General features: G+C 44.2%; 1 protein-coding gene across 1 annotated transcript; it reads right to left on the reverse strand.

The window, feature by feature from the left end:
• Window positions 1-4,327: 4,327 nt before the first annotated feature.
• On the reverse strand, window positions 4,328-11,313 carry LOC139250665 (probable G-protein coupled receptor 139). The gene is made up of 2 exons (XM_070873041.1): window positions 11,132-11,313; window positions 4,328-5,229 (listed from the first exon to the last, which is right to left on the reverse strand). The coding sequence occupies exons 1-2, from the start codon at window positions 11,310-11,312 to the stop codon at window positions 4,328-4,330; spliced, it is 1,083 nt and encodes a 360-aa protein (XP_070729142.1). The 5' UTR covers window position 11,313.
• Window positions 11,314-14,532: the final 3,219 nt, after the last annotated feature.

A 14,532-nucleotide genomic window follows, 5' to 3' on the forward strand; every position in this document is an offset into this window, starting at 1 on the left:
TGCTACCAGTGTGGTTAGCCCAATCAATATGTAGATTAAAGTCGCCCATGATAACTGATGTACCTTTATTGCACACACCGCTTATTGTTTTGTTTGATGCTGTGTCCAACATCACTACTACTGTTTGGTGGTCTGTACACAAGTCCCACAAACGTTTTCTGCCCTTGGGAATTCCGCCGCTCCACCCATACCTATTCCAAATCATCCAATCTAAAGTTCCTCCTTATTATAGCATTACTTTCCTCTTTGATCAGCAAAGCCACCCGGTCTCATTTTCCTCTCATTAACCTTCGAAATGTTGAATACCCCTGGCTGTTGCTTTCCCAACCTTGCTCAACCTGGAGCCATGTCTCTGTGATGCAAAATACATCATATCCATGCAATGCTGTCTGAGCAGTTAATTCGTCCACTTATTCTGAATACTCCTCGCATTGCGGCACAGAGCTTTCAGGCTTGTCTTTTTAACACACTTTGCCTCTTCAGAATTTTTCTGTTGTGCGGCCCTTTTTGTTTTTTGCCTTGGGTTTATCTGCCCTCCACCTTTACTATTCCCCATTCTATCTTTTGCTTCTGTCTCCATTTTACATCCCTCTGTCTCCCTGCATAGGTTCCCATCCCCCGTGATGTTCGTTTAAGTCCTTCCCAACATCACCAACAAACACTCCCCCTGGGACATTGGTTCTGGTCCTCGTCAGGTGCAGACCTTCCGGCTTGTACTGGTCCCACCTCCCCCAGAACCGATTCCCATGTCCTAGGAATTTGAACCCTTCCCTCTTGCACCACTTCTCAAGCCACGTATCCATCTGAGCTATCCTGCGATTCCTCCTCTGACGAGCACGTGGCACTGGTACCGATCTTGAGATTACTACCTTTGAGATCCTAGCTTTTAATTTAGCTCCTACCTCCCGAAATTCGTCTCGTAGGACCTCATCCCTTTTTTTTACCTAGATCGTCGGAACCGACAGCACTATGACAATTGGCTCTTCACCCTCCCTCTTCAGAATGTCCTGCACCCGCTCCGAGACATTCTTCACTGTTGCACCAGTGAGGCAACATACCATCCTGGCATCTCGGTTGCGGCTGAAGAAACGCCGATCTATTTCCCTTACAATCGAATCCCCTCTCACTAGAGCTGTCCAACTGATTTTCCTGCCCTGCTGTGCAGCAGAGTCACCCACGGTGCCTTGACCTTGGCTGCTGCTGCTCCACCTGATGAGTCATCCACCTCAAAAGTACCCAAAGTGGTGTATCTGTTTTGCAGCTGGCTGGACGCATGGGACCCCTGCACTCCCTTCCTTGCACTGCTCTCCTCAGTGTGAACTCACTGATGCACCATCAAGCGGGAGGGATGGGTGGATCCATTGCCATACATGGTACGTTTAACAGCATATGGACATAAGAACATGAGAAATAGGAGCAGGAGCAGGCCACACGGCTCTTCGAGCCTGCTCCACCATTTAATACGACCATGCCTGATCTGATCACGGATTCAGGTCAACTTCCCTGCCTGTTCCCCATAACCCCTTATCCCTTAGCCCACATCAGTTAAGAAACTGTCTATTTCTGTCTTAATTATATTCAATGACCCACCTTCCACAGCGCTCTGAGGCAGCGAATTGAACACCTCTACTAAGCTTTGAGAGAAGAAATTCCTCCTCATATCAGGTTTAAATGGGCGTTGCACCTCCCCTTTTCCAAATCTGCCGCCATTCAGAATATTAGGAAAAGGGGAGGTGCAACGAGACCTGGCTGTCATGGTACAACAGTCATTTAAAGGTGGCATGCAGGTACAGCAGGCGGTGAAGAAGGCAAATTGGTTGTTGGCCTTCATAGCGAGGGGATTTGAATATAGTAGCAGCGAGGTCTTACTGCAGTTGTACAGGGCCTCAGTGAGGCCTCACCTGGAATATTGTGTTCAATTTTGGTCTCCGAATCCGAGCAAGGACGTTCTTGCTTTTGAGGGAGTGCAGCAAAGGTTTACCAGACTGATTCCCTAGATGGCAGGACACATATATGAGGAGAGACTGGAGCGACTGGGATTGTATTCACTGGATTTCAGAAGGATGAGAAGGGATCTCATAGAAACAACTAACATTCTGACCGGACTCGACAGGGTAGATGCAGGAGGAACATTCCTGATGTTGTCGAAGTCCAGAACCAGGGGACAGTCTTAGGATAAGGGGTAGGCCATTTAGGACTGAAATGAGGAGAAACGTCTTCACTCAGGGAGTTATTAAGCTGAGGAATTCCCTACTGCAGAGATTTGTTAATGCCAGTTAATTGGATAAAGTCAAGAGGGAGTTAGATATGGCCCTCACAGCTAAATGGATGAAGGGTTATGGAGAGAAAGGAGTAATTGGGTACTGAGGTGAATGATCAGCCATGATCTTATTGAATGGTGGTGCAGGTTCAAAGGGCCGAATGGCCTACTCCTGCAACTATTTTATATGTTTCTCTGTTTTTAATGTCCCCTTATTCTAAGATTTAACTTGTTTCTCTCCGCTGTGAATCCACTGCAGTTCCAGGGGTTTCGTGGACTGAGTGAATCCCTTCGCACGCCCGTGGCAGGTAAATAATCTCTCTCCAGTGTGAACTCTTTGGTGTGTCAGCAGATGGAACGAGTGCGTAAAATACTTTCCACAGTGAGAGCCTCTGAGTGGTAGCTCTCGTCAGTGTGAATTATCGCGTGCTTCTGCACGGCGGCTGAATTATTGATTTGCTTCCCACACACGGCACAGAACTACCTCCCGATGATGTGAACACGCTGATTATTTTCCAAATATCACTATTACTACCCAGCGCTTTTGGACTTCACAATAACTTGCCTAAATTATTGCTCCTTGATTTCTCTCCCAACGCATCATTTGTCGGCGTGGAAGTGAGCCCTCTTCATGCTTGACCAATCTTCAAGTATTTTTTGAGTATTTAACGAGTAGAGTGGACAAGGCGGAACCAGTGGTTGTGGTGTCTTTCAAAAAGCGCTGGACAAGGGCCCACACAAGAGATGGTTGTGCAACATTAATGCACATGGTATTGGTGGTAATATTTTGACGTGAGTAGAGATCTAATTGGCAGACAGGAAGCAGAGACTTGGGATGAACGGGTCCTTTTAAGAAAGGCAGGCAGTGACTAGTGGGGTGCAGATGGGGTCAGTGCTGGGACCCCAGCAATTGACAATATACAGCGATGATTTAGGTGAAGGAATTGTGTGTAATATCTCCCAGTTTGAAGATGATACCAAGCTGGGTGGCGGTGTGAGCTGTGAGGAATATGCTAAGAGGCTGCAGGGTGACTTGGACAGGTTAGGTGAGTGGGCAAATGTATGGCAGATGAGGTATAATGTGGATAATTGTGAATTTATCAATTTTGGTGGCGAAAACGTGAAGGCAGAATATTATCTGAATGGTGGCTGATTAGGAAAAGGGGAGGTGCAACGAGACCTGGGAGTCATGGTGCATCTGTTATTGAAAGTTGGGAACTGGTGAAGAATACAAATGGCATGTTCGCGTTCATAGCGAGGGGATTTGAGTATTGGAGCAGGGAGGACTTACTGCAGTTGTACAGGGCCTTGGTGAGACATCACCTGGATTATTATGATCAGTTTTGGTGTCCTAATCTGAGGAAGGACGGTCTTGCTATTGAGAGAGTGCAGCGAAGTTACACCAGACTGATTCCCGGGATGCCATGGCTGGCATATGAGAAGAGATTGGATCCACTGGGCCTGTATTCACTGCAGTTTAAGTGAATGTGAGGGGACCTCTTAGAAACATATAAAAATTCTGACGGGACTGGACAGTTTAGATGCAGAAAGAATGCTCCCAATGTTGGGGAAGTCCAAAGCTACTGGTCACAGTCTAAGGATAATGCGTAAGATATTTAGGACCGAGATAAGGAGAAATCTTTTCACTCAGAGAGTTGTGAACCTGTGGAATTCACTGCCACAGAGAGTTGTTGATGCCAATTCGTTAAATATATTCAAAATATGGCCCTTACGGATGGATCAAGGGCTATGGAGATAAAGCAGGAACGGGGTACTGAGGTGAATGAACAGTCATGATCTTATTGAATGGTGGTGCAGTATCGAAAGGCCGAATGGCCTACTCCTGTACCTATTTTCTATGATTCTATGTTTCTATATTTCGTGGGACTGCCTATGATGCTGATGGTGATTCACCCGGACTGCAGACCCCTCACAGGCCGCCCGTTGTAGACAGTGTGTGAGTGAGAGTGTTATTATTCACGCGAAACACTGGTCACGCGGGGGAGAGCAGCTCGCTCACAATATCAGGACACAGGGAGTCTGATGCAGGAACATTTCTGCGTCTTCTCATCGTTTAATTAATTTCAGAATCAGTGTGAAGGGATATTTCCCTACATTCTTCAACTGCTGTCTGAACTTAGTCTGGGTCACGGCATAAATTGCCGTGTTTGTGCAGCAACTCAGTATCTGCAGCATTAATCCAATGTCCATTACATAAAAAGGTATATATACAGAATCATACCCCAAAAAGTACATCTGGGTCCATATAGAATTCACCATAAACACCGCCCACAACAGGATGAAATTGCCGGAGATAACAAACAGTAAAATGATGGAATTCCTGCGGCTGGCCATCTCAGGGTCACTGGGACACTCCCCACTGCTGGCACCCCGCAGTTGCCTGCGGGCTCTGCTGGCCAATATAATATGCCTGGCGGTGACAGTATTGAGCAGAAGAATCAGAGCAAATGGGATACATGGGGTGAGAATATAATGAAGGAATGTGATTGCTCCCCAGACCGGTGAATTCAGAACATCATCTGTTGTATAGCAAAACCAGGGCATGTTTGAAAGCGTATAGAAACGTGTCAACATAAAATACCAGAAAATGTTCTTCAACCCGCTCAGCAAAGTTACGGTTCCCAGAACCACAGCCGCCGTTCTCTCGGTGCAATATTTAGTTTTCAGATTCTGGCAACAAATGGCCACAAAGCGATCAAAGGTGAAACTGACGGTGAACCAGACAGAACAGTCTGTGGCTGCGTGAAGTAAGACGGCGTGAATATTACACACGTGGAAGGACCGCACGAAATGTAACTCTTTCTGATAAAGAATCGGAATGTGCCTCAGTATCAGGTCGAGGATAATGACCAGGAGATCCATCACTGCCATGGCCACCAGATAGCGAGTGACACATCTGGAGAGACCGCACTTTCCACGAGGCAAGATCACAATCGTCAGGATGTTAACTGTCAGGCAGGGAAATAAACAGGTAAATTAAAGATTAATTTCGAGAAAAGAATAGACTCCAAACTAAAATAATTAGCAATCATTGACAAGGTAATCACCAACTAAATTCATTTATCAGCATTAAATCAGACGACCTATCCCTCAGTCAATGAGCCGCCAAATGATTATGTAACATCATCATCATCGGCAGCCCCTCGAAATCGAGAAAGACTTGCTTCCACGTTAAAAGTGAGTTATCAGGTGACTGAACAGTCCAACATGGTAATAACAGTCTCTGTCACAGGCGGGACAGAGAGTGGTTGAAGAAAAGGATGGGTGGGGAGTATGTTTTGCTGCACGCTCATTTGGCAGCCTGCGCTTGGTTTCTACATGTTCTTAGCGATGACTCGAGGTGATCAGCGCCCTTCCGGATGCACTTTCTCCACTTAGGGTGTCTTTGGCTAGGAACTACCATGTGTCGGTGGGGAAGTTGCATTTTAATATGGAGGCTTTGAGGGTGTCCTTGAAATGAATATTTATAATTTTTGAACACAAATGGAAGAGATTAATTGCTGCAGCTTTTCACCTGTTGGTTTCCACTTGTACAGAGAATATTAGACGAGAAAATATGAAAGTTTGTTCATATTCTAAGTACATAAGTTACAATCAGCTGGGGTTGTTTATCATGAAATACAAGGATTTTTGATTTAAATTATATATGAATTGCTCCCTCATTATAGAAACATAGAAAATATAGAAAATAGTTGCAGGAGTAGGCCATTCGGCCCTTCGAGCCTGCACCATCATTCAATGAATTCATGTTTGAACATGCAACTTCAGTACCACTTTCCTGCTTTCTCGCCATACCCCTTGATCCCCCTGGTAGTAAGGTCTATATTTAACTCCTTTTTGAATATATTTAGTGAATTGGCCTCAACAACTTTCTGTGGTAGAGAATTCCACAGGTTCACCACTCTCAGGATGAAGAAGTTTCTCCTCATCTCAGTCCTAAATGGCTTACCCCTTATCCTTAGACTGTCACCCCTGGTTCTGGACTCCCCCAACATTGGGAACATTCTTCCTGCATCTAACCTGTCTAAACCCGTCAGAATGTTAAACGTTTCTATGAGATCCCCTCTCTTTCTTCTGACTCCATTGAATACAAGCCCTGTTGATCCAGTCTTTCTTGATATGTCAGTCCCGCCATCCCGGGAATCAGTCTAGTGATCCTTTGCTGCACTCCCTCAATAGCAAGAATGTCCTTCCTCAAGTTAGGAGACCAAAACTGTACACAATACTCCAGGTGTGGCCTCACCAAGGCCCTGTACAATTGTAGCAATACCTCCCTGCCCCTTTACTCAAATCTCCTTGCAATGATGGCCAACATGCCATTTGCTTTCTTAACCGCCTGCTGCACCTGCATGCCAACCTTCAATGACTGATGTCCCATGACACCCAGGTCTTGTTGCACCTCCCCTTTTCCTAATCTGTCACCATTCAGATAATAGTCTGTCTCTCTGATTTTACCACCAAAGTGGATAGCCTCACATTTATCCACATTATACTTCATTTGCCATGCATGTGCCCGCTCACCGAACCTATCCAAGTCACTCTGCAGCCTCATAGCATCCTCCTCGCAGTTCACACTGCCACCCAACTTAGTGTCATCCGCAAATTTGGAGATACTACATTTAATCGCCTCGTCTAAATCATTAATGTACAGTGCAAACAGCTGGGACGACAGCACAGATCCACTAGTCGCTGCCTGCCATTCTGAAAAATAGCCATTTGCTCCTACTCTTTGCTTCCTGTCTGACAACCAGTTCTCAATCCATGTCAGCACACTACCCCCAATCCCATGTGCTTTAACGTTGCACATTAATCTCTTGTGCGGGACCTTGTCGAAAGCCTTCTGAAAGTCCAAATATACCACATCAACTGGTTCTCCCTTGTCCACTCTACTGGAAACAACCTCAAAAAATTTCAAAAGATTTGTCAAGCATGATTTCCATTTCACAAATCCATGCTGACTTGGACCTATCATGGCACCTCATTCCAAATGCGCTGCGATGACATATATGTGCAATAAAACCGATAACTCTAATCAAATTACACTTTTACCATTGAAGAATCAAATTAAATATGTTTGCCGGTGTTATTGATGCACTTCTGTCCCTCCGGCACCCACCTCTCATGGAAGGCCGAGTACGTTCCGGTGGACACCGCGTGCTCCATCTCCAGGGAAACCTTGGCTTGAACGTTTCCGCGGAAGAGAGGGAGGCAGCCGGGCTGAACGATCCTCTCGACCGTCCGCTGCGTGGACCAGCTGATGGTCCACTTGGCCATGTCCCGGAGCAGTCCGACGACGAGGATTCTGACCTGCCGCTCCGCTCCGCACGAGGGGCCCAAAGATCAGGAGTGTACAGTCGGAGGCAACAGATTTTTCCACTCTGTTTCTCGCTGATAGACGCACTGAACTGTGACAGATCGGCATGGGACCAAATTGCAAATTCAAATTAAAGATTGGAAATAAATTCAAGAAATCTGGCTGAACGAACATTTTATTTGTGAATGTTAATGATGCTTGAAATCCTGTTCCACCCATCAGAAGCACTGCCATTAATGCAGAACTTGAGATGGTGACAAAGGAGACACTGACTGGAACTAAATGATCAGCGGATATTTACCCGGCTATAACATAGCGTGGACAGAACAGAGCGAACAGAGTTTCGCTTCCTCTATTCAACTCCAAGTGAGAACAAAAGAGGAGAAATTGGCTGATAAAAGGAAGGAATAAAATAATAAAAAATGGACGGAATCTTTTATGATTTCTGAATTATTGCATCACAGAAAATACTGGTAAAACATTCACAATAAATAAATATTCATGAAGTTCAGGATCTCTGAGATGATTCCAGTGATGCGATGATGGGACTTCCCAGATAGGGCTCCCCTCTCGCTTCAGGAGTTCACACCAACCTCTCCCTAGATTACACTGCTCCCTCCCTCAGTCTAGATATTTAAGGACCAGGTTCGCCTACATTACACTACACCCACCTCTGTCGAGAAATTTCATTCGCAGGTTCGCCTAACTTCCAGTGCTCTCACGTCGGTCCAGGGATTTCATTCCGAGAGCCAAATATTTTACTCCGCTCACGCCTCTGTGATTGGACCTGAGTCTTTGGAAAGAACATCTGATCTTGGCCGCAACTCCACTTCCGTGCCCACTCCACTCCACATAACCCTGAACTCCCTCCTCGTTTAAAAATCTGTTTATCTCCATTTAATAAGATTCATAGAAGCTGCCTCCACAGCTCTCTGTCGAAGAGAATTCGAAAGATTCACGCCCACCTGAGAGAATAAATTGCTTCTCATTTGTAATTTAAATGGGCGATCCGTTATTCTGAACCTATGTCCCCTGGTTCTAGATTTCCCCCACTAGATGAAACATCATCTCTGCTTCTACCCCATCAAGGCCGTTTAGAATCTTACACATTTAAATGAGATCACCTCATAGTTTTCTAAACTCCAATGTATACACACCCATCCTGCTCAACCTTTCTTATAACAACATTTCCATCCCAGTAATCAACGTTGTGAACCTTCTCTGAACTGCCTCCAATGCAAGTAAATCCTTCCCCAACTAAAGTGACCAAACTGTACACAATACTCCAGCTGTAGTCTTATTGACAACCTGTATTGTTGTAGCAGGACTTCTATATTCTATCCCACTTGAAATAAAGCCAGATATTCTGCTGCCTTTTCTAATTGCTAGCTGTACCTACATGCTAACCTTCTGTGTTTTATGAACAAGAACCATTGACCAATCTGGACCACAGCAATTTGGAATCCCTCCCCATTTAATAATAATTTGCTTATTTATTTTTCATAACAAAGAAGATAACGTCACATTTTCCACATTATACCCCATCTGCCATTGCTTTAGCACATCCATTTAGCCTATCGCTATGCCTTTGCAGATTTTCTGCGTCCTCCTCATAACATGCTTTCAAACCTATATTTTATTATCAGTGCTTCGATGCTGGTACACCTGGACAGTTCCATTGACGGGCCACATCTTCCGAATGCCTGACACAAGACTCGCTAGCAAGCGCTCTACTCGGAACTCCTACACAGTAAGCGAGCCCCAGGTGGGCAGAGGAAACTTTTGAATGAAACGACAAAGCCTCCTTGATAAAATGCAACATCCCGACCGACAGCTGGAAGTCCCTGGCCCAAAACTGCCTGAAGTGGAGGACATGCATCCAGGAGGGCACTGAGCACCTCGAGTCTCGTCGCCGAGAGCAAGCAGAGACCAAGCGCAGGAGTATGAAGGAGCATGCGCCAAACGAGCCCCACGTACCCTTTCCTTCAACCACTCTCTGTCCCACGTGTGACAGAGATTGTAATTTCCGTATTGGACTGTTCAGTTACATAAGAACTCATTTTTAGAGTGGAAGCAAGCCTTCCTCTATTTAAAGTGACTGTCTACGATGATGACGTTGTATCACCAGCAAAGATTTAACATTTAATATAGACTTTCAAAATTATGATGGGTTTTGAGAGAGCGAGTAAGTCAAAAATGTTTTCAGTTGCACAATGGTGCGTAACCAGAGGAGACAGATTTTAGGTAATTGACAAAAGAACCACAGGAGAGATGGGAAGAGTGTTCTTTATGCAGTGAGCTGTTACAATCTGGAATGCGATTTGTGAGAACACGGTGGAAGAAGATTCAATCGTTATTTTCGAAAGGGAATTGCTTTATTCTTGGAAGGAGATATATTTATATTTTTCTAGCTAAAGAGTTGGATATCTGAGATAGTTCTATCCAAGAGACGGCATGGACACTATGGACCGAGTTGACTTTCTTTCCTCTATTAATCTAACATTCTATGAGCAAGAGACAGGGAGAGTGAAATGTGGAGTGACAGAATGAAACTGACAGAGAGGAAGTGAGAAAGTTACAACGTGCCAGAATGAATGAGAACAAGAGAATAGAGAGAGTATGACTGGAGGACGTATAGAGGGAACTAAATTAACATTTATTGGGCAATTGGTTAAATACTTGAAAGAGAAAAATTGCTGGACTATGGGAATCGAGCAGGGGAATGGGACTAATTGGAGGGGGTGAGACCATGGTGGGATTTGAACACATGGATGAGAATAATAAAAATGAGGCATTACTTAATCGGGATCCAATGTTGGTCGAAGAGCAGATTGTTGATGGCTGAACAGGACTTAGTGGAGTTAGAATAGGAAGAGCAAATTATTTAGGTGAGCTCTAATTCATAGTGCACTGTAACTGCGAGATGGGCAAGGAAAGCATTGCAATTGTCAATTCTTGTTCAACAAAGTCACTGAGCTATTGAGGCGAAGGAATGAGTTGGGCAGTATTATGGAGATGATAGTAGGCAGGACCAGTGATTCAAAGGAGAAGAGGTCAGAACTGAACTCAGGGTAAAACAGAATGCCAAACTTGCGAACAATCTCGATCAGCCTCAGACATTGGCCACAGAGGGGACTGAGTCACTAGATATACAATGTGAGGAAGACATGAAAAGATTTAAGTGACATACTCAGTAATATAGTGAAATATAGATTAGAGTTATAATTGCTGGATATAGAGACTTACAAGGAACACCAACAACAGCAAAGATGGTGGAATAAATGAAAAGAACACTCGTACAATTAACAACGTATGCATAGTTAATAGCTGGATGCAGAGATGTTCCAGGAACAACTACTGAAGCAAAGATGAGAAATCAATTTACAAGTCTAGTAATACAGCGAAACATGGTTTGCAGAGTTAATAGTTGGATACAGAGACTACCAGGAACAACAAATGCAGCAAGGAGGGGGGAGTAAAATATGAAATCAGTAATACATTGAACAATGGTTACTGGAATAACTAGATAGACTTACCAGCAAAACCAACAACAGCAAGGACGGGATAGTAAATGTATTGAATAATACGAAATGCATAACGCATTCGCAATACTAATGATAGTTCCTCATAATGTGCAACAAGAAAGTTAAAATACAAGATGAAACTCTTGCCATTTGTTGTAACATTCCAATCCATTTTTTTCAGATTCTGATCCATTGTTGTAATATTCGAATCTACTGTTCTGAGATTCCGATTCCCTCTCTGTGGAGCAGTGCGATGATCGCTGTTAGTGCCAGAGGTAATGCTCTCACTGTGACGATGGGGCAACACATTGAAAGGAGTGCCTTATTAATATGAGCGAGAATATCTCCAGTGACACAATTCTGTAAATAGAGACTTATATTAATTACAGTCACTGAACAACCAGCTTCTGTAAACCCGTGGAGACTGAAATTAATTACAGTCCCTGAACAAACATTTTGAATTAACCCCTTTCAATCCAACACTTTATGTACCACAATAAGGTAGATCTCCTGGAGTAGTTTTGATCACCTGGATAAGTCGGGGCAGAATGTTGCCTGATACTTTTTCCGAAATTGACCTGAATTTTAAATTGGTTTTTGCCTCTGCCGGGAGATCACATGGCTCCGGTTGTTTTGGAGTGTAGAATATTTCAGTTTAAGGTGTGTCACAGTTGTGCAGCGCAGTCTGCTTGTGCTTGGTCATCTTTAATTTTCCCCATTGTTAATGGTTCAAAAGATCACATGTAAGCTTGAGGACTGCTGACCGATGGTCCTGTGAGTCTTTGTCGGCCGGTGCGGACACGATGGGCTGAAAATGGCCTCCTGTGCTGTAAATTTCTATGTTTCTATGTTTCTCTATAACTGGTCCGAATGGGATGTATGAGTGTTGCTGAGTGAAGGAATGATGGAAATAGCTCAGGCCAGAATCATTAATCCTCCTTGGATATGTCAGTGGTGACAGAGGACTGGAGGTTCGCAAATGGTACACCCTGTTCAAAAAAGGAAAGAGGTATAAAATCTGTAGCTACAGGCCAGTCAGACTAACGTCTGTGGTGGGGAAACTTCTAGAGGCCATAAGCCGGTATGAAATTAGTTGTCTCTTGGAAAAACCTGGATTAATAAATGACAACCAGCACAAATTGTGTTAATGTCGAAGTGTATCTGAAAAACCTGATTGAGTTTTTTGATGTAATAACCTAACGGTTTGATGAGCGTAGTGCAGCTGATGTTGTGTATAACGACTTTCAAAAGACGTTTGATAAAATGTCACTTCATCGACTTGATAGGGAAACTGAACCTCATGGAATTAAAGGAAAAGTAGCTTGGTGGATACAACATTGGCACCCGAACAAATAACAGAGAGTGGCGGTGAAAAGTTGGCGTTCAGACAGAAGGGAAGTATACAGTGTTGAAACCCAGGGTTCTATATTAGTAGCAGTGCTCTTTCTGATAGAGATTAATAGCCAGGACCTAAGTCTAAAGGCATAATTTCAAAGTTGCAGATGTCCCGAAACTCAGAAATGTAGTAAGCAGTGGGGAGCATAGCAGACATCAGGAGCACAGCGATATTCTGGTTAAATGGGATACACATGGCAGGTAAGATTAAACATGTGTGAAGCGATACATTTTGGGAAGGAACATGACAAGATGCAATATAAGTTAAAAAATAATTTTTTTTAATGGTGTGTTGGTGCAGAGACACATGGGAGTCGATGTGCACAAATCTTTGAAGGTGCCAGGGCAAGTTAATAAAACTGTTAAAAACGCAGGAAGAATCTTTGACTTTATGAATCATCGCTTATGGTAGCAAAGTGATTGTGCTACTGTACTAATGATCCAGAGACCTGGACTAAAGATCCAATGGCATGAGTTCAGATCCCACCATCTGTGCAATTTAAGGTGAATTAAATAAATCTACAATTAAAATATTGTGTCAGCAATGGTGACCTTGTGGATCTCGATTGTCATTACTCATCTAGTTCAATAACGTGTTTTCGGGATGGAAATCACCCGTCCTTACATAGACTGGCATATATATGACCCCAGTCCCACAGCAATATGGTTAACTCTAAATAGCCCTCCAGATGTAATCGATGCATTCACCAGCAGCGTTAAGGTGGAATTTGGGATGGACAATAAATGCTGCCCACACCACCGATTCACACAAAATGAATGTGCAATAAAAATCTGTTAAACATCGGTATATCTCTGCATGACTATTCGGCAGCACACATTAGGAAAGCCTTGGAGAAGGTGTGGAAGAGATTTAATCATCATCATAGGCAGTACCTCGAAATCGGGGATTGCTTGCTTCAACTCTAAAAGTGAGTTCTTAGGTGATTGAACATATATGGGAATTACGGTCTCTGTACCAGGTGGGGCAGATAATGGTTGAGGGAAAGGGTGGGTGGGACTGGTTTGCCTCACACTCCTTCCACTCTCTGCGCTTGTTTTCTGCATGCTCTTGGCGACGAGCCTCGAGGTGTTCAGCGACCTCCCAGATGTTCATCCTCCATTAGTGCAGTCTTTGGCCAGGGACACCCAGCTGTGACTGGGAATTTTGCTCTTTTTCAAGGAGACTTTGACGGTGTCCTTGCAACGTTTGCTCTGCCCACGTGGCGCCTATTTGCCTTCGAGGAGTTCCAAGTAGAGCGCATGCTTTGTGAGTCTCGTTTCAGGCATGCGGACAATGTGGCCCGCCCAGCGGAGCTGATCAATTGTGCTCAGTGCTTCGCTGTGGGGATGCTGGCCTGATCGAGGGCGCTAACGTCTGACATCCCAAGGGGTCTGCAGGATCTTGAGGAGCCATAGGTATTTATCCAGTAATTTGTGGTAACTACTTCATACTGTCCACGTTTGTGATCCGTAAAGTAGGCTGGTTATGTCTACATTCCTGTAGACCATGTTCTTGGTGCCAGATTTTATGGCGTGATCTTCCAACACTCTCTTCCTCAGGTGACCGAAGGCTGCGCTGGTGCACTGGTACCCGCAGAGAGAGTTATAAGGAGACATAAGCAACTGTGATTTTTCCCGTTCGATCAGAGATTATTAACGTGAGATTTAATAGAGGTTTTCAAGACTATGAGGGCTTTGGATAAAGTAACTGAAGAGAAACTCTGCCAGTGGTAAAAGAGTTGTTAACCAGAGGGAAGAGTTTTACGAAAATTAGCAGAGGGTAGATGAGGAGAATTTGTCTTACACTGCGAGTTTGCATGACCTGGATTGTTCTCGCTGAAAATGGGATGGAAGCAGATTAACAATAACTTTTAAAATTTTCAGATAATATAAAGATTAGTGGGAAATCGGTTTGTGGAGAGGACACAGAGAGGCTACAAAGAGATTTCGATAAGTTCAGCGAATGGGCTAAGGTTTGGCAAATGGAATACAATGTCGGAAAATGTGGGGTCATCCAC

Source organism: Pristiophorus japonicus, unplaced genomic scaffold, assembly GCF_044704955.1.
Source record: "Pristiophorus japonicus isolate sPriJap1 unplaced genomic scaffold, sPriJap1.hap1 HAP1_SCAFFOLD_408, whole genome shotgun sequence".
Classification (NCBI taxonomy): domain Eukaryota; kingdom Metazoa; phylum Chordata; class Chondrichthyes; family Pristiophoridae; genus Pristiophorus; species Pristiophorus japonicus.